We start from the raw sequence: 19,453 nt of genomic DNA, 5'->3' as shown, positions 1-19,453 counted from the left end.
CAAGGTTATATATCCACTGTAACTAAACATGCAATCTGAAATACTATACTTACAATTTTCTGATCAAAAGGTGTGTTGTATTTGACAAAATTATATGCATGTACCAAGTTTTGTGATTATGGACCCTTGCATCCTCCATTAAAAAAAACAAAAAACCTTGACCCGTAAGGTGTACATGTATGTAAAAACCAACTAAGGCAGAAAGGTATGTACTACCCACTGTAAGCAATACTATACATATACAATCCTTAGATTTGATTGTTACTCTTGCAAATAATCTGGCATTTCTTGCTTCAGTTACATCTTTTTATGATATATAAACTTCATAAAAGGTTTCATTAAAATCTATTGAATGGTTGTCTTTTTTAAACAAGCAACTTGTAGTTATATGTCCTCCACCACTGCAAAAGTCTCATAGCGCCTGTAAAATATCTCGAATCAAAATGGTGTCCCACAATAATCAACAACAAAAGGTGATTGACAATCCTACAAAATTCCAACAAAATCCATCAAGCTGTTTCCGAGGAGTTGCATCCACAAGTGTGACCTAATGAACAGACATCTGTGTAGTGACGGGGGACAAAAAATGGGCATAGACAGATATACAGCAAGATGAACCTTAAAGGGGCTTCTCAACACACCCTCCAAAAAAAACTTTGTTTTCAGGGGTATAGAAACCCAACAAAAAATGAAGTACAGCTTTTTTACTATTTTTTTAAATTTTTTTAAATATGAAGCTGTATAAAAAAAATTGGTACCGAAGTTAAACATTGCAATATCAGTGAACAGATTATTGTATACTTTTAAAATACAAGTACATAATATAACAAGCATATATTAAAAGTGTCTCTAATACTTTGTTCCCACATTAGATATAAAGCAGTAAATTCTCTAATTTTGTTCAATATGATGGTTTTGAATGTCATATCCATAGAAAGACTTTGGGTAGGTGAAACTTCAGGCAATACGGAGTCCGGATACACTTCTCTCCAGGGACTGAAATGGAAATGAAAAGTATATATTATCAGGTTAGTGTTTCCTCAAATATGGTCAGTTAACATGGTCTCTTCAAACACCTTCTCATATTTGAACACAGTTTCTCGCTTGATTGCAGGAAAATGTTTTGCAGTGCACAAAATACAAGGCCTAATTTTTCATTTGATTGTATAGAAAATTATGAAACATTTGATATTTTGATGACTCAATCAAACTGTAAAAATCTAAACACTAAAATGATTGAAGAATTATAACAAAAATGGTCATTTTTAATAAACCATATTCTGTTATTAAAGTACTGATAAAAAGACATTAAAAACAGATAAGATTTCCGATAAAATACTAAAAAATTATACTTTGGACCAACCTATCACATCTTGTGATTAAATTTGACACTTAAATGACATCTGACAAATAAAATCACAAAAAAAAATACTTGTATACATTATACAAAATGTGGTATTTATTTTGTTGGGAGTTACACGTAGTTTATCAGAGAGAGAGTCCATTAAAGTCCTGGAATTTTTATCATCCACAATTCACAAAGCAGCCTTAATACAAACTAAATGAATATGACTGAAACCCAACTATTTTCATGAGTGATGTATTTTCGCTTATTTTGCAACTAAGAAAAAAACGGGAAAATAAATCACCATGAATATGTCTCATTATAATAGAATACATGTTTGAAGAGTGTTTGACGCTAAAGTAGAATGGCATCCGTAACTGTGAGAATAAGTCTATACACTGAATTTCATGTACAGTAAACAATAAAAACTTTTTTTTCTGTGATCAGATTTGATGGTGTATGAATACTAAAATGTTCAAAATAAAAAAATTAAACATTAAACAAATACTAGTTTTGAATTCAATTCCACACCAGGTAATGGTTAGAAAACCTCAACACACATCAATACTTGTAACTGTTTTACACAAAAACTCACAATGTTTAAAGTTCCAATAATATAGTTACATATTTCATAATAATTTCTAAATTTACAGAGGATCATATGGGAGCTCTGAGGGGGGATGTACAAAATAATTATATTGTTATCTGAATATAATTAAATTGTCATGTTAATATATTTAGATTGTTATTGAGATATATAATATCTTAATTTTGATATATTGTTATATAATTATCTCTGTTTTTCAATACAATTATGTCGTGATAACAAAGTACATTTTTACGTATTAAGATAATGATAAGAATAAATTTCTCCCATCCCAAGCCAGTGATTAAAAATACATGCTGGCAATCAAATTTCTGCAAGAGTTTTCCATTTTCAAAAATTTCTACAGATTTTATGGACAAAAACAATTCTTCTTGAACTCATTCTTGATTAAAACTATTTCTCCACTCTTCATGGTAAAATTAAGATTTTAACGGGCTCACTATAGCTAAAGTATTAATTTCACAATCTTGAGTGGCGAGACAATTCAAACCACTTGTTACTGAAGGAGAATCTTTATTTACATCCCCTCTGGGCTTCCATAGGATTGAAGTAGAGCATTAGAGATATATTGTATTTATCAAACAGGAAGTATTTTTTAACACAACCCTCTCACAAATTCAAAAATTAACAAATATCTTTTCCCAGTCTTCATTCAAGTTTATCACAAACTGACATATCTAAAAGCTATCATGCGAAAATAAAAGCTGTTCGTGGGAGAGGTCCTAATGATGAAAAAAGCAACATTCCAAATTTTTTTAAACAAGAAATGAATTGACAGGATGACAAATGAAAAACTTTGACCTTATTTGTCAATTTTGCATGTGTATGCACAATTTATTATCCCTGTATAATCTCTTTCTTCCTGGTTAGGCAACCAATCAAATTCATGAATTACAATAAAGGGGAGATAACTTAAGTTGTTATCAACATTTTATCACTAAAAACCACTTGGCCAGCACTCCACAGTATTGTAGAAGTGTCTAATTTTGGTCTTGTAATCTGATGCTTTGTAACATTTATCACTTTAAAAAATTGTCAAGCATCTGTAAATCTATATATCTACAAATAGCTCAAGCCAAGGCCTTCAGGATGCAGTAAAAATTTTCTGGAAAAAAATTACCCATAGCATAAAGGGTTAGATTAGAAACCATGCAAAAATATGCGAAAATTTGCAAAAAAGTTCATAAAATCAGGTTTAAAAATATCAAATTTCCCGCAAAATATCTGAAATTTTAATTTCAATCCCTGAAACTGTTCAAACTTTTCCCTTCAAAAACCCCTTCCTCATATGGGCATCGCCGGTTAGATTTTGAGCTATTTCACTTTGTAATCCACTTATTAAATTTAGCATGGTAAAAAATTGACTTACTTTCACTTTCACAATGAAGTCAAATTGTCATTGAAAAAAAGCCCCTTCAACATTGAAAATATATAAAACATTGCAAAATACTTTTAAAAGTCCCCTTTTTTCAGAAAATGTTTTATCAACAATAGATTCTTCATTTTTAATCACTATAGCAACCACCGGTTTCCATTTATGTCATTTTTCATCCCTAGCCAAAAGTGCGAAACTAAACTAAACTGTGGAGTGCTGGCTTAAACAGAATGCAATATTAAATATTGTAATTTTCTAGTTATTTCTTGAAAGCTTACCTTCTTACGAGTAAAATGATACCAAATTTATCATAATTGGACAATTGATAACAATTTTAGAGGCATTCTCATACTAGGCTATCTCCTCGTCATTAGTGGAGAACTTTCCTTATACCTAAGTGCAGATATGCATTTCACTGTTTTGCTATAATCATCTTTTAAATGAAAATTTCCACTTAAAACATACAAAATCACAACCCATATGTACTTATAAACCCTAAATTTGGGGTTTTGTAAGCTTTTAACACAGGTTTTATGCCAAAATAGTGCATTTGAAGCTCATCACATGAAAAATCACAGAAATCTGAATGAACTGAAAACCAAATACTAAAAAGTCCACTCCAGGTCTAAGGTTATTAAACCTTTGCTTATTGTGCACTTAAAAGTTGCCCGGTTAACTATGTTACATGTAACCTGCGCAAATATTTAGCTTTTAAAAATATATTTCATTCTTTGTGATGATAAGAGCCATATTCACACATGAATCAGTTCAATGATTGTTTTGTTAACTTTGCAAAAAATCTGCATACTTGGTTGCTAGGGACTTATTAGCTAACAACAACATAGGTCCATACCATAAGTTACATTGTTTTAACCCTTGTATCAAAGCATAGCACAAAACCACTAGTTTCTAAGATGCAAAGCAATGTTTTAAATGTGTAGGGGTATAGGCAGCTCCCTTTAAGCCAGCACTCCACAGTATTGTAGAACTGCCTAATTTTGGTCTTGTAATCTGATGCTTTGTAACATTTATCACTTTAAAAATTGTCAAGCATCTGTAAATCTATATATCTACAAATAGCTCAAGCCAAGGCCTTCAGGATGCAGTAAAAATTTTCTGGAAAAAAATTACCCACAGCATATAGGGTTAGATTAGAAACCATGCAAAAATATGCGAAAATTTGCAAAAAAGTTCATAAAATCAGGTTTAAAAATATCAAATTTCCCGCAAAATATCTGAAATTTTTATTTCAATCCCTGAAACTGTTCAAACTTTTCCCTTCAAAAACCCCTTCCTCATATGGGCATCGCCGGTTAGATTTTGAGCTATTTCACTTTGTAATCCACTTATTAAATTTAGCATGGTAAAAAATTGACTTACTTTCACTTTCACAATGAAGTCAAATTGTCATTGAAAAAAAGCCCCTTCAACATTGAAAATATATAAAACATTGCAAAATACTTTTAAAAGTCCCCTTTTTTCAGAAAATGTTTTATCAACAATAGATTCTTCATTTTTAATCACTATAGCAACCACCGGTTTCCATTTATGTCATTTTTCACCCCTAGCCAAAAGTGCGAAACTAAACTGTGGAGTGCTGGCTTGGATAAATAATCAATACTATGACTCTTCTTTTAGTCTTTGAACTTATCAAAATACTTTTAAAATAACTTCTTTTTAAGTGACAGCCTTTATAAAAATCAGACCTATCGAATTCAGTTTTATTTCTAATTCATTCATTCATTCAGTCTTAGTTTTTCATTTGGGGTTTGCACTTTCGAGATAAAATTTATATAGATTGTACATGAAATTATCACTTTACAAGAGTTATCTTTCTTGATTTGTTTTGATTTGGTTGATTTTCGTGCAGTTTTGTAAAAAGTACAGATCTAAATACTGAAAAAATCATTGTCACATAAAAATGTAGCATATGTACACCAAAAAAGCCATGACAGATCCATGGGTTTTTTCTACACCATGAATCACCTCACAATAGGCAGTGTCTGAATTTTATATGGACTGGTACTTAAGTCATACAGGTTCTCAAAAATGTCATGGTAACAGACCTGTTTATGCTACTATAAAACAATTTGAATATTTGGGCATATTTTATGAATATTGTTCATAAAATCTTAAAATCTTGTAACATTTTTGTCATACACATGTAATAATGTATAAATCAAGCTTCATTCACCTTTCAAATCTATATTACATGTACAGTGAACCTGCCTAAACAGAATCCCTTATGGACTCTAAAAACTGGTTTGGTTTAGATAGGGTTTGGTTTATCAAGGTTCAATTTACATTTATGGAGGTAGAGTTAGGGTAAGGGACACATCTCTTGCAAATCATTGGAACGTTTGTTTTCAGCATTTTACATCAATTTCATGTATTAAAGCATCAAAGTAACTTGGACTGATTTCATTCTGTTTCATATGAAAGCTTAATAGGTTTTGGTGAAATTGAATTGATACAAACATATCACTGATTTCAAGATTTATGTCCCTTGCCCTAGGTCTACCTCCTTAAATTGATATAAAGGGACTTTAAAAAGTGTCTGGTTCAAAGAGGTCCTCAGATTATTCAGTTTGGTTAAAGCAGGTTTAACTGTATTTTGTGAAGTTGCCTTAAAAAGCAAAAAATATGACTGAGTCTGAGAAAATCCAAAACTTTCCCCTTTACTACAATAAAGAAATTAATGCTACATGTACATTGCAAGCAGCTTAGAAAGTTCATCAATTTCAATAATTCTACACTATTAGTGATTTAGATAGGATTATAAGTAAAATATAACAATCCTAACTTGAAAGCTTGGAATTTTTTTCAAATGAGTCAACTCTTAAACAGGTTGGTGTGTGTGTGCGTGTACATGAGTGCATACCTTAAAGTCCCAGATTATGACCTGTCCGTCGACTCCAGAGGTAGAAAATTTAGTACAATCAGCTTTAGTTCCAGTATGGATACATACTTGTCTGAAATAAAGAAAACCCAAATTTTCATAGGCGATCAAAATTTTGCTTCAAAAGGGATCAAGTAATTTTTATGTTACTAAAATGATATTATAATCTACTCTGTCTTCAATTATTTTCAAAGATTAGTCTGTAGAGTTCACTGCCACAGTGGATCAGATGTTTGACATTGAGTGTGAACATTTGAGAATGAATTATTCCATAAAAAGTACCTCCAATGTATTAGAATTTCAGTTTTCTAATTTTTGGCCGAATTTCATAAAAAAATGTAAATAAGGTTCATTTTCAGACCTCTTAATTTTTTTTATGAAAGTATCGATCCATAACTCATCTACTAAGCCATTTCCCTATGGATCATTCCATAATTAATTTCACCACGCTGTTCCCCCTTTATATAGATCATTCCACAGTTTATTCTTCTAAGCTATTTCCCCATGGATCATTTAATGATTAATCTTAAATACTAAACTCTTCCCCACATGAAAAATTCAACAAATTATCTTTACTAAGCAGTTTCCTCCAATACCAAAAATCCTAAAGTGAAAAAAAAAAATTAAACAAACAATAAAAGGGGGCTCCACTACTTACGAAATAGTATTCTGGTGTTGAGTTTTGACATCAGTTGAAGTTTCTGTGGTAGAGGCTTTCTTGTCCAAATTCTTGAATCTATTCATTGCGCTGCAAAAAAAAATATACAAAATAAATCTGTACTTACTATACGTATATTATTGTTTTATATTTTTTTATTGTTTATATGATATGAAAATTTGGAAAACAATATGAAATACCAAAAGGAAGTTTCCAAACATTGAACCAAACAAATTATTAAAATTCCTTGAGTCAACTTGAGTAACCCTACAATGAGTGGACAGAGAAACAGACAGACAGACAGCAGTGTATAACACTTTATACTTTATTCATTTTAACCACATTTGCCAACTCTAATCTTTGACATGGTCAATTTGGAAAATTGGGTAAAAATTGTTCTTTTTTTCCAAGCCATATAGACTATACAATATCAGTAGGGCTTTATTTCAATACATATTTATCAGTTTTTCAAGACACAGGAACAGAGTCTGAATTTCTGTCAGTCAAACAGCTATAAGGTTATATGTTGAAAGACACAAACATATATAAGTCTACATTGTAAATACATGTATCTGTATACCAACTGGTATAAAAAAAAATAATAATTAAAATGGCCAGAACTGCTTATATTGGTGAGGGTTAAAACCATCGTAACTTGGGAATGGTGGGGGTAAAGCAATCTTTAATTGGGAATGGTGGGGGAAGGGTAGTCATATACACCTGGGAATGGTGGTGAAGGGTTTAAGCCATCTTTACTTGGGAATGGGGAGGGGTGTCAAAGCAATCTTTACTGGGGAAAGGGGAGAGGGGTTGAAGCCATCTTTACTTGGGTATGGGATAGGATTAAAACCATCTTCACTTAGGAATGGTGGGGGAGGGTTAAAGCCATCTTTACTTGGGACTATGGGGAGGGTCAAAGCTATCTTTACTTGGGAATGAGGGAGGTGTGAAAACATCTTTTTTTGGTAATAGGGGCTTAAAGCCATGCCATCTTTACTTGGGAATCATGGGGAGGGTTAAAGCCATGTTTACTTGAGTATTGGAGGTAAGCCATCTTTACTTATAAGATAGAGGAGGTATACAGATAACATTTTATTTCTGGTATTAAGATACTACCTCATTGTTCCCTGTTCTTTCTCCTGTGGAATATCAAGGTCAGTGATGAAGGTCAAATTACCACCATTGTCTTGAGTGAACAGTTTGGGATTACAGTCATATCCCTGAAAATAAAATTGTTTCTTTTCTTTTCTGAGCAGGACTAGACAAAACTGATGAAAATTCTTATGCTTTGTTAATGAACAAGCTCACCTAAGAATAAGGCAAATAAGAAAGGTGATAAATCAAATTTCCTTTTGCCAACTTTTAAATCAAACAAAAATCTATGGTTGGCCAAGTGATAAAAATAACCAGTACAGATTAGTTGAATTCTATTGAAAAATACTTCTGACCATTTTGATCACCAAACAATTGAATTTAGGTCCAACACTTCAGAATAAAGTTAGTTATTACCCAAAGCATGAAACTAACTAAAAGATGTGTTCGACTTACATATATTCTGTGAAATTTTGCCTGTTAACACTTTGATGAAAATTAAGTTTGAATTCTAACAGCTATATAGAACCTCCCACATGAACTCTCCATACTGCTTTTTTACTTACAACAGCGACCATACTATTCTCTGTGACCCATGTGATTCCCATAAAAGGCAGGAAGTTACCTTTGACCACACTCAATCTGTAATAGATGATAATTTACAGTGAAACCTGCCTAAACCAAGATTTTATTTTACAAGAAAATAATATGGAAGTTGGCAGAGAAAAATGAGAAGCTAATCGTCGTTTTTCGTACAAACCAAGAAATGCAAGGAAACTGCATTGATAAAACAACTATTGGATAGCAGTAAAATTTCAATTGTTTATTTAAAATCAAACTGTTCTCAAAAATACAAAAGATTCTTGTGGAAATCGAAAGAATGTAATCCAGGGACAAAGACCAGACATGAAAAACAGACAAACACAACAAAAAACATACAATAACTAAAATAATACATACAAAAATAAATAAGCAACTTTGACTCCACTAAAAACTGGGAGCACGGACCAGGTGCACTGGTTAGGTAACAAAGAAAAAGTTGAAAAAAGTGTGCGGAATACATGGAAGAATATGGTAATTTTTTAAGTTTTGTGTTGCTTTGGACAGGTGACTTCAGAAAGTGCATTCAAATTCCAAGTAATACATGCATTAACAAAATATACACACAAGTTTAATATGAATTTATTATCCAATCTTACAATGAAAATGTATGTTGATTTTAATTTGTTCTGATTCACAATGAATGTGCATTTTATTGGTATGTAAGTGTAAAATTCATCTGTTTTTAGCCCTATTGTTATGTTACCTGCTGCCATTTGCTGCATCTGCAACTGATACACTGGAATCATGACCAACCCAAGCAAGTTTATCACCACTAGGTGAGAAACTAACACTGTGTACCCATCCACCTGTAGAAATAAAGAAACACATTGAACTGTGATTTGGGCAAGCTTGTCACCATTTGGTGAGAAACTTACACTGTGCATCCAGCCACCTATATAAAAAAAAGAAACACTGAACTTTGGCTGACTCGGGCAAGCTTGTCACCACTTGGTGAGAAACTAAAACTGTTTAAACTTCAACTGTAATTTCTTGAACATAATTCTATCCTCATTTTAGTATGCTTTACAAAATTATACTCCTTTAAATAGTTATCTGCCATCATATTTTAATGATTTAATACAAAAAATTGCTCTAAATATTCCAACCATAAGCAAGTGGACAGATAAAAATTTCTTAGACTTCAACTTAACTGAATAAAGGTGAAGTTGTAGAAAATGTTTAGACAAAGATTTTATAACAATATTTAACAGACATTGCACTGTTCATCATAATGTGACAAACTCTGGTTCTTATGTATGTATTGATAAATAAAATGAAAAAATTGTACAAAAAGCCATGATTGTTACATAGAAAAAAAAAATCAATGCTTCATAGGGGAGATAATTCATAACACATATCTTGGTTAAATGATGTATATTTTTTTCATGCATATCAATTTTCCTAGTTCAATACATAGTTACTATATGTAACACTTATGACTTTATGTAACAATCATGGCTTTTTGTAACTTATTGCTTTGTTACATTTATATCTTTATGTAACACTTATGGCTTTATGTAACATTGTGGTTTTATGTAACAATCAAGGCTTTATGTAACACTTATGGCTTCATGTAACAATCATGGCTTTATGTAACAATCATGGCTTTTTGTAACACTTATGGCTTTATGTAACAATCACAGCTTTATGTAACATTGTGGCTTTTATGTAACAATCAAAGCTTTATGTAACACTTATGGCTTTATGTTACACCTATAGCTTTGCTACACTTATGACTTATGTTATACTGACTTTACATGAAGTTAACAACAGGAGTCTGATTTACGCAAATGATTACTCGCAAAAAAACAATAGCTATCCATATTCTTACCTCCACCGTTGGAGAACTCTGCCATCAGATTTTGGAATGGCATCTTGGCTCCCCATGCAGTGGCTGAAGGCTTGCTCTCTACTTCCTTAACATAGGCAGAAAATACTCTGTAAAGAAATACATCAAATAAAAAATTAAAAAGATTTCACTGATCGGACTCACAAACAGTGGGCAGACAAGACTAGGAGAGCACTTACACATAAACACATACCTGAGTTACAAATTGCTGTTTGTATATTTTGAGTATGTTTTTGTTCCAGAATTCTTCATTGAGAAATGTAAGCTTCAATTGTACTCATTACTTCAGAGCAATACTAAAGAGGTTTTTTTTTCAATCTGTGTAAGTTGAACAGATAATAGCAGATACTAAAACTTATTTATTTGACAACAGTCCATTTTATCATAGTGGTCATTACAGCAAATACAATGATGATATTCAAGGGATAGAGTTTGTCTTCTCCTTGATTAAATGACAATCATCTGATGATTTGGCAATAGGAAAAGGAACTGAAATGGTGAAACCGAACAAATGCACCATCATATTACCTTTATAAAAATTAGTAAGTACTTAAAAAGATCATCAAAAGGACATCTAAAATTTTTATTACACACAGATTCAAATTTCTTTGACAACTAAAGAGGGGTTACCTAACATCTTCTCTAAAAATTTTTTGGCTCATTTAAATTACTTGAAATTTTATTCAGTGGTTAACATATAAATTTAAAGAAATTTTAACCACATGTCTCATGGGAATAAATTCAATGAACAAAACTTTTGATCACTAAGATGCTTTAAGTTTGATATCAGAATCTCATAAATTAGAATGTTTTGCTGATTAAGAGTTATTTCCCTTAGGTGTTGTGTATCCCTTTAGAGGTTAATTGTCTGATAGTAAGTTTGCAACAAAAAAATGAACAAACCGTATTCCCATAATATTAATGTATGTGCTGTGACTAATTGGCATTTCCATATACAGTTGAACCTTGATGTGTCAAACTCGGATAAGTTGAAATCTCTGATAACTCAAACTAATTACAAAGTCCCAGCAAAACTCCCCTTACTTCAATGCAATTTTACCTCGGACGACTCGAACTCGGATGAATCTAAACCTTGGATAACTCGAGGTAATCAATCAGTTCCTCCAATAGGACTTCGAAGTTAATTAACCCTGATGTCTTGAAGTCAACTAATTAGTCAGAAAACTGATTGCTTTATTACAAACCATGATTGCAGTGTGTTTTAACAACAATTAGTAACTTTTGAAATTGATTTGTTGACACTCTTTATGGCTTGATTTCTGTATTTAATTGATCCAGAATTGCGTGTGTAGTAAACAGAAACAAATTTTATTAATTGAAGTACATGTACATGCATTAGCACATCAAATGATGTAAATACAGAAACAATCATCAACCAAACTTTATCCGGGTTATACTCGACCTCAGATTACTCGAACCCCAGATAACTCGAACATTTTTGCATGGTCCCTTCAACTTCGACTTAACGACATTCGACTGTATCCTCATTTTAAAAATAGGGACAGATCCAGGATTTCAGTTTAGGGGATGTAAGTAGAATTAAAGGCTGAGCAAGACAAGAAAATATTTGGGGGTAGAATTTGTGAATTCAAAACTTCCTTAAAAAAATTCCCATTTTTAGGGGTGTATGCCCTGCAAGCTTTTTCTTGGATCAAAGCCTGAAAAATGTCTTAAAAATACATCCTTTCACATGGAGATTATTAGTATAAACTTAAACATATATTTCTCACCTTGCCTTGAAATCTGAAGATCCAGCAGCCACGAGAATATTGTTTGGATGCCAGTCTAAGCTGTAATTAGATAAAAACCATTGCCCAATTTTTAAAATGGGAATAGATGTTTATTTTCTAGCATACATGTGATATTTAGATAAAAAAACATGTTGACCATTCAAATGCATTGAGTGTTGAGTGCTAGTTTTTAACAACCTTGACTACCTGATAAAGGTTTTCACACATTCACTCCTTACAGATTCTGTTAATAAAAGAAACTGTTGTTAGTAAAAAAAGCCAATACTTCAGGATACCTGACCAAAAATCTAAATCAGAAAATATGCTATTTGCAATTTTACCGCTGGATTTACTTTCTTTAAAGGTACAAATTGTAAGCCAATAGAGAGCGATGAACTGTTACTAACAAAGATTTTTTAAATGTCCTTGACTAACTTCTTCGGTATCCCCTGAATGGAGAGAAGTGTTGACTTGATTTGATTTATATTTTATGTAAATGGTACATACATGTAAATCAAATGTATAAGCTTTTATTTAAAGAATTACAGGTAACAGGAGATCCCATTGGCTTCTAGATGTGTTTACCAACAAACTTAAATTTTAACAGTTGAACTGATCAGTTTCTTTCTGGGTTTAGTAACAATCCTACCATGTAACAGTAGATATGATTGGTTACTGTTTTTCACTTACTAACACATTTACTAAGTAACTGTAGATTTGATTGCTTTTATATGTGTTTACTGCTTTACTTACCATGTAACAGTAGATCTGATTGGTTTTTGGTGTGTTTACTGCTTTACTTACCATGTGACAGTAGATCTGATTGGTTTTTGGTGTGTTTACTGCTTTACTTACCATGTAACAGTAGATCTGATTGGTTTTTGGTGTGTTTACTGCTTTACTTACCATGTGACAGTAGATCTGATTGGTTTTTGGTGTGTTTACTGCTTTACTTACCATGTAACAGTAGATCTGATTGGTTTTTGGTGTGTTTACTGCTTTACTTACCATGTGACAGTAGATCTGATTGGTTTTTGGTGTGTTTACTGCTTTACTTACCATGTAACAGTAGACCTGATTGGCTTCTTGATGTGTTTACTGACCCACCAGTTGTTTTCTTCATCAAAATAACACACAGAGATAACTCTTGCACTGCTTCCAACAGCAAACTTGTTCTCTATAAAAATGAAACTCATTTGATTACTGTGATTTATTTTGGTCAATACTTAAAAGCAAGTTTTCATTTTTCTACTTTTCAAAAAAATATACCGTATTTTGGTGTGTATTGTGCACACTTTTTTACCAGGAAACTAATTTCCGAACATGGGGTGTGTATAATACACCCATACATCATTTCAACACATTTTTACAGACCTGAGATCGGTCAAAAATTAACGACCTCAAGGGAGTCAACATCGAATCAGAGACCATTTATGAGCTACCAAAGCATATTTATAGATTTTTTTCATGAGTTTTTTGTTGACTTGTTACCTTTGTAAGCATAGATTATCAATAAAATCTTTTTGAACAGAATCTGGTTTTAATTTATTTCCTCCCGAAAGAACACAGCAGATTATGTTTACAACCGCCATACTTTCGTTTTTGTGTATCGATTAACTAATTACGTCACATGGTTTTTGAGGCGTTGCAAAGGGTATTTAGAAGTCACTAATTATGGTTTCACCTGTTAATTTTATATCTAACAAGCAACTGACATATTTATTGAGGGGATTAATTAATCATGACCCGGACACCAGACAATTAGTTACCGGTATTATCAAAGGAGGTTGTAAATTGTTTTCCGATGTATATATAATCATGTCTTTACGATGTATACGATTTCAAAAGAAGTAATTAAAATACACACAAGTTTAAACAATTTAATAACTGAATAACAAAATCTTGGACACATTGCTCATAGAGCCCTAGGATATTTTCATTGGACAAAGTCTTCGGTTTAGAAAAAATATCGTTATTTACGCATCCTATTGAACTCTACTTTATAGTTATTGGATATTCTACTTTTTGAAAATATTGGCTTCCTTTTTTCATTGAACTAATATCAAAATCTTTATCCAACGTAAAAACTATTAATTTTAAACATACACCCTTTATGTATCCCCAATACACCTCGGAAAAAATTCTGCATCTCATTATCACGCTTGGCCAAGCTATCAACACATATGCCCTATTTGATGAACGTCTGCATTGTTCGCTCAGACCCCTTAATTGATTGTAGTGAAAACAGTCCTTCTAGAATTGGCAGTCTTCAGAAATTTATTACTCTCAATAGAAACTTTCAAAGGTAATCAAAACATATGTCCAAGCTGACAATTTCTGCTATTGTTTACGTTACACATTTCTTACCCGAATAGTAAATGAATACACATAAACACTGACAAAACAGACAAATACAAAAAGTAACAAAAACAATATTCTTTATTGAAATAAATACACAAAACAGACGAAATGGTCCCTTCTATTTAAAAATAAATTAAAGCCAGTAATGTTCGTGGCTCTAACAAGTTACCCTATTTTCACCGTGTACAATACATACATACATCGGTAAAAAAGTTTTTTACATCAACTTTTAGGAAAAACCAACCTGCGCATTATACACACCAAAATACGGTATCTATTTTTCTAAGCCATATGCGTATTTTTTTATTTTTTTTTACAAAATCTGCAAAGTATGCAGGATGTAATATTTTAATAGAACATTTGAGTTGTTGGCCTTTGATGATTGTTTAATGATTCAACACAACACATAAAACAGGTCTTCATCGCATAAAGATCAATAAGAAGTAAAAAAAAGAGGGTAGGTGTTTAACACATTACACACAGTACAATTATACTTAAATTTGAAAACGCTTGCATGATTAATTAATTAATTTTAATTAATTTAAATATCAAATCCTTGTAACAGAGGGTTGCTTTTTTTATGCACTAAAATTTAATGTGGCAAACAGGGACTAAGCCTATCAACTTACATATACCACAACCTATACAAAGCCAAATGTGCCACATATGATCATCATATGGTAATCTTATGATAATCATGTGATAATTTACATGTGATAGTCTTGTAATTATATATATTCTCATGTAATAAATTCCGCTTAGAAACATACATTAATCATATTTGTGAAAAACATATAATTATTATATGATATTCATGGATAATCACATATAAACTGAAACATATGATTATTATATCATGCTCTATGCATATGTTAATCATATGCTGCAAACCATATGATTCCAGGGGTTTCATTATTTTTTTTTGCAATGCAGGTACCTTTGATTTTGCAGGAGGTACTTTTCATCATTTTGTTTAATAAAAATGTATGAAATTTTAAAATTCTGGAGGTACCTTTCAGTAGTTTAGAAGGGTAAAGGACCTGATACACCTCTTAATGAAAGGCCTGTGATTCTCATGTGTGGTATTTATGGTTGTTTACTGTACTAAACTGAAGCTGCATACCAAACATCAAATAGTGTTTATAAAAGTTGCCGAATTAAATGCAACAACTATTCCTGAAACCTTGATTTTTTTCATGATTTTTTTTTATATAATTCACTCTAGTTAGAAATTAAACAACTTAATACCTAAAGGTGACCAGCATACAGTAGTAGCAGCCCTGTTGATACGAAGGATGACCAACAATGGTTTCCACTTGCCTCCAGCCAACTCCCAGACGTAAGCATTTCTGTCCTGGTAAACAAAAGGTGTACTTTTAATGAATTAAATAATCTTTATGCATTGAACATAACTTTTTTTTCAATAAAAAAATGTTCTTAGTGTTTTAATTTTTTTATATTTAAAATGTTGGTCCTGTGTATTGTCAATGACAATCTTGCATCAAGCAGATTGTGACAGAACTATTGAAGAAAAAAAAAAACCATTTTGAAATCCGTTACACATGCCTGTTAACCTTGGAAAAAAATCATGTGAGAGATTCTGCCCCATTGTCATTGTCTCATGTGGGAGATTTTTACGTTAAAGCAAATTTTTGTTTTTATAAAACAAAATTTTTTGTATTTTTACACAAAATATAGTAATTTCAACCAAAAAATCTCCCACAAAACTTACATTTGTATGTGGGAGATACTAAATTTTTCACCGACTGCGTGGGAGGATTTACAGGAATGTTTACAGAAATTATTGTCAATTGTTAGCATTATATCTTGCTCTATTGAATTAAATTTCAAAGCTGAAGGCAATGTCCAGTAATAATTTGGTTCAGTCAAGTAATAATGCATACACAGGAAAAAAATGCAACACATTTATACCAATATGAACAACAGCTGAGAAGCTAATGATTCGGACAGTAGAATTAGCCCCAATAAGCTTGTATAAGAATCACACTGTCAACTAACATTTTCCATTGGATTTCACACATGATGTTCATCTGATTTTGAAAAAAAAAATTTTTAATGTGTTAAATATGCATGAAAAGATAAAAATTTCTGTACTGCTCCTAAACCTATGTTCCCATATTTTTTAAAAACATTTGTTCCAATGTGTCCTGTGTATATATCATTATTATTAATATCTCTAATAACAATTCACCCACTGTTGGAATAAGTATTTTAAGGCTGTCTGTAATCTTGTGATAATGGAAATGGCAGAGCAGTTTTGACTGACTTCAAACCAGTACTTTTCAATAGCTCTCAGTACTTACAGCACCACAGGTAACGATACGGTTGGTCTTTGGAGCCCAGTCTATACCAGTAACCTGTTGACCATGCTCAGTCAGTGTAGCGGTCTCTTCAAACTTGTTTCCTCCTTTCTTATAAATGGTCACAACAGAATCGTTCTGTGAAATTGCTAGCTCTTCAAAAGACAAAGTTAAAATATAGCCAATAAAATGTAGGTATCAAGGAAAACAATTAAAACAAAGCATCTAAATATTCAAAGTTATAGATATTATTACTAACAATACAAAAGAAAGTAACAAAAAATCTCTTATAGAAATAAAATTATTGAGATCCACTATAAAATTGGTACACCACTATGTTGGTGTTCAGTCTCTTTCTGTACTGTACATGTATATTTATAAACTGAATAATTTTATTTGGCATATGCATATCAGGTTCCAAGATGTAACGGAACAGTAAGAGGATTAAGAGTCACAACTACTTATGTGGTGTATAAGTATCTGTCTTTGACAAACAAATTTACACAATATGTTTTAAAATATCAAATAAGCAAATTGTTACATTATTTCTGTTTCCAAGTTTGGCTTTAAAGTTTCTTTTTGTACATGGCTGCATTTTGAATCTGTGCCATTGAAAAATTTGATTAAACTGAACAACTGATCAGGTTTCAATCTGTATGTGCAAAATAATGTGAATTTTACTTACATGTGTACATCCAAGAGACTCATTAAACCAATTACATACCATTTTTAGAACTATTCCAGGCATGACATGTCACTGCTGTAACACCAAAACTGTGCTTTTCTGCCATCTTATTTTCTTTTTACCAGAGTAACTATGAATACAACAAAAGATTATAGATGTAAAGCTATATGGTGTAGCAATGAATGATTACATACAATGTACATGTATTTATCCCACCAGTATTGATGATACTCAGTGAAAATCTGAATTTCTCCAACCTTCTCTTCTTTTTTTGTTAACTGTGACTAACATGTTATTTTCAACATAGTGAAATCTAACAGAATCTGACCACACCAATCAAAAAGTAACTATATGTAGCTCTACTCTAAATCTTCATGCAAATTTTCTGTAGTAATTTGTTAAAAATGTCAACAAAAGAAAGTCATTATGTAAAATGAATTTTTTGTAATTCATATTTTATCAGCATACAGGAAAATAAATCCAGAATTCATATATGTAAGTACTGTACATGTACATTGTGTAACATGCATCATTTCAACCAGAAAGAAAGATTTGTAGTGCAGGACTCCACAGTACTGCAATAATTAAGTATAGGTATGGCTTATCATTCTTTGTTTTTCCCAATATAACAATATCCTATTAAAAAAAAGAGGAATGTTGCAGGTGAAGAGGAATTCCGATAATAGTAAACCATGCTTTCCATTGAATTATGTGTAATGGAAGAGCATGACAAGTCAGTGACAAATTGATTTGGCTGAAGATTTAATTCTTAAGCAAAGTCAATGAATCTCACTAACTACTATAATGCAGGAAGGTCGTCCTCCTACACTTGGGGCCAAATGTAACAGGACAGCATGATTTGACTTATAAATTGGGACCAGCAGAAATTTTGCTTCCAAGCCAGTGTATCCCATATAAAAATCTTGTTGTCTGAAATTTGGATGGCAAAATCTGCTTTGCCAGTGAGGATCAAACCCTTGACAGCTCTTGATAAGCTACATGTAGTGACTAACCCATTTGGCCTAAGAATTAATCCTTAAGCCAAATCAGTTAACTCGCTATTTAAATCTCGCTACATACTATACTACCCACTGTGAGTGGGCAGGATGGCCAAGCGTTTAAGGCACTGGACTTGTAATTACTGGGTCAAAACCACTGTGCGTTAGAGTCCAACATGTTTCCAGGCACCTGCATTGTACCCTAGCCCGGGAGATTCACCAATTTTCCAGTCCGGAATTTCAGGGTCTCCTTCCACACAAGCCTAGCCACCATGTGAGAAGCTCACATTAACCAAACGGTAGTAAATTTTGCCGTTGATTAAAAAGCTCTACAGAGCTTGTGTTAATGTTTATTGTTTGACTAGTACACACATGCATTAACCAATGTTAAATAAAACTTATCTTTACTACAAATTGTACAGTGCAGGTAGGCTGTCCTACCACATATGATTTACTGTGTGTCAAATACAAACAAGCAACAACCAAAATTGACCATATCATCACCAATGACAGATGGATCCAACATGTATTTCCTGGTACGGTCACAACAAATTAGTGGGAGGAACCCTACAATTGTACCAAGTTAACTGTCTGGGACTGGGATCATTAGTATAAGCACTTTCATAATTAAACTATGAGTTCTTATTCTAATATTATGTTCCTTTTGCAACAAATACCTTCAACAGATAAGATTTTCCGTGGACTCTGGTCAGTCAACACGAAATTGAATGAGGAAATGAAAAATCGTCAACTTTCTTCTCAACCGGTGCTCATGTAATGTTCACCACAAAAAAAAACTTTTGCACTTGCGCGAAAAAAAATAGTGAATTTAAAAGTTTTTTCTGATAGGAAAAATTCCCCCGAAAAGTTTTTCTACTGAATATAGATAAATAATTAATTGATCTGACA

General features: G+C 32.1%; 1 protein-coding gene across 1 annotated transcript; it reads right to left on the bottom strand.

Moving 5' to 3' along the window:
* Positions 1-689: 689 nt before the first annotated feature.
* LOC148620478 (actin-related protein 2/3 complex subunit 1A-B-like) lies at positions 690-19,353 on the bottom strand. The gene is made up of 13 exons (XM_088581375.1): positions 19,222-19,353; positions 17,586-17,676; positions 16,865-17,016; positions 15,789-15,894; positions 13,239-13,356; positions 12,180-12,239; positions 10,411-10,517; positions 9,283-9,385; positions 8,543-8,618; positions 8,001-8,104; positions 6,885-6,974; positions 6,209-6,299; positions 690-996 (listed from the first exon to the last, which is right to left on the bottom strand). The coding sequence occupies exons 2-13, from the start codon at positions 17,650-17,652 to the stop codon at positions 958-960; spliced, it is 1,113 nt and encodes a 370-aa protein (XP_088437501.1). The 5' UTR covers positions 17,653-17,676; positions 19,222-19,353; the 3' UTR covers positions 690-957.
* Between the last annotated feature and the right edge of the window lie 100 nt (positions 19,354-19,453).

Source organism: Perna viridis, chromosome 4 (genome assembly GCF_037379345.1).
Source record: "Perna viridis isolate PV_CMFRI_1.1 ecotype Kerala chromosome 4, ASM3737934v1, whole genome shotgun sequence".
NCBI lineage: Eukaryota > Metazoa > Mollusca > Bivalvia > Mytilida > Mytilidae > Perna > Perna viridis.
This window is presented reverse-complemented; position numbering and strand designations above follow the sequence as displayed.

Bases quoted from the DNA above. Each gene is read 5' to 3' on its own strand.
- LOC148620478 (XM_088581375.1), bottom strand. From the start codon at position 17,652: ATGGCAGAAAAGCACAGTTTTGGTGTTACAGCAGTGACATGTCATGCC. The intron at 17,017-17,585 runs GTATGTAATTGG...TGTCTTTTGAAG, and splicing joins CTGGAATAGTTCTAAAAATG to AGCTAGCAATTTCACAGAAC. The intron at 6,300-6,884 runs GTAAGTAGTGGA...TCTTTATTTCAG, and splicing joins CAACACCAGAATACTATTTC to ACAAGTATGTATCCATACTG.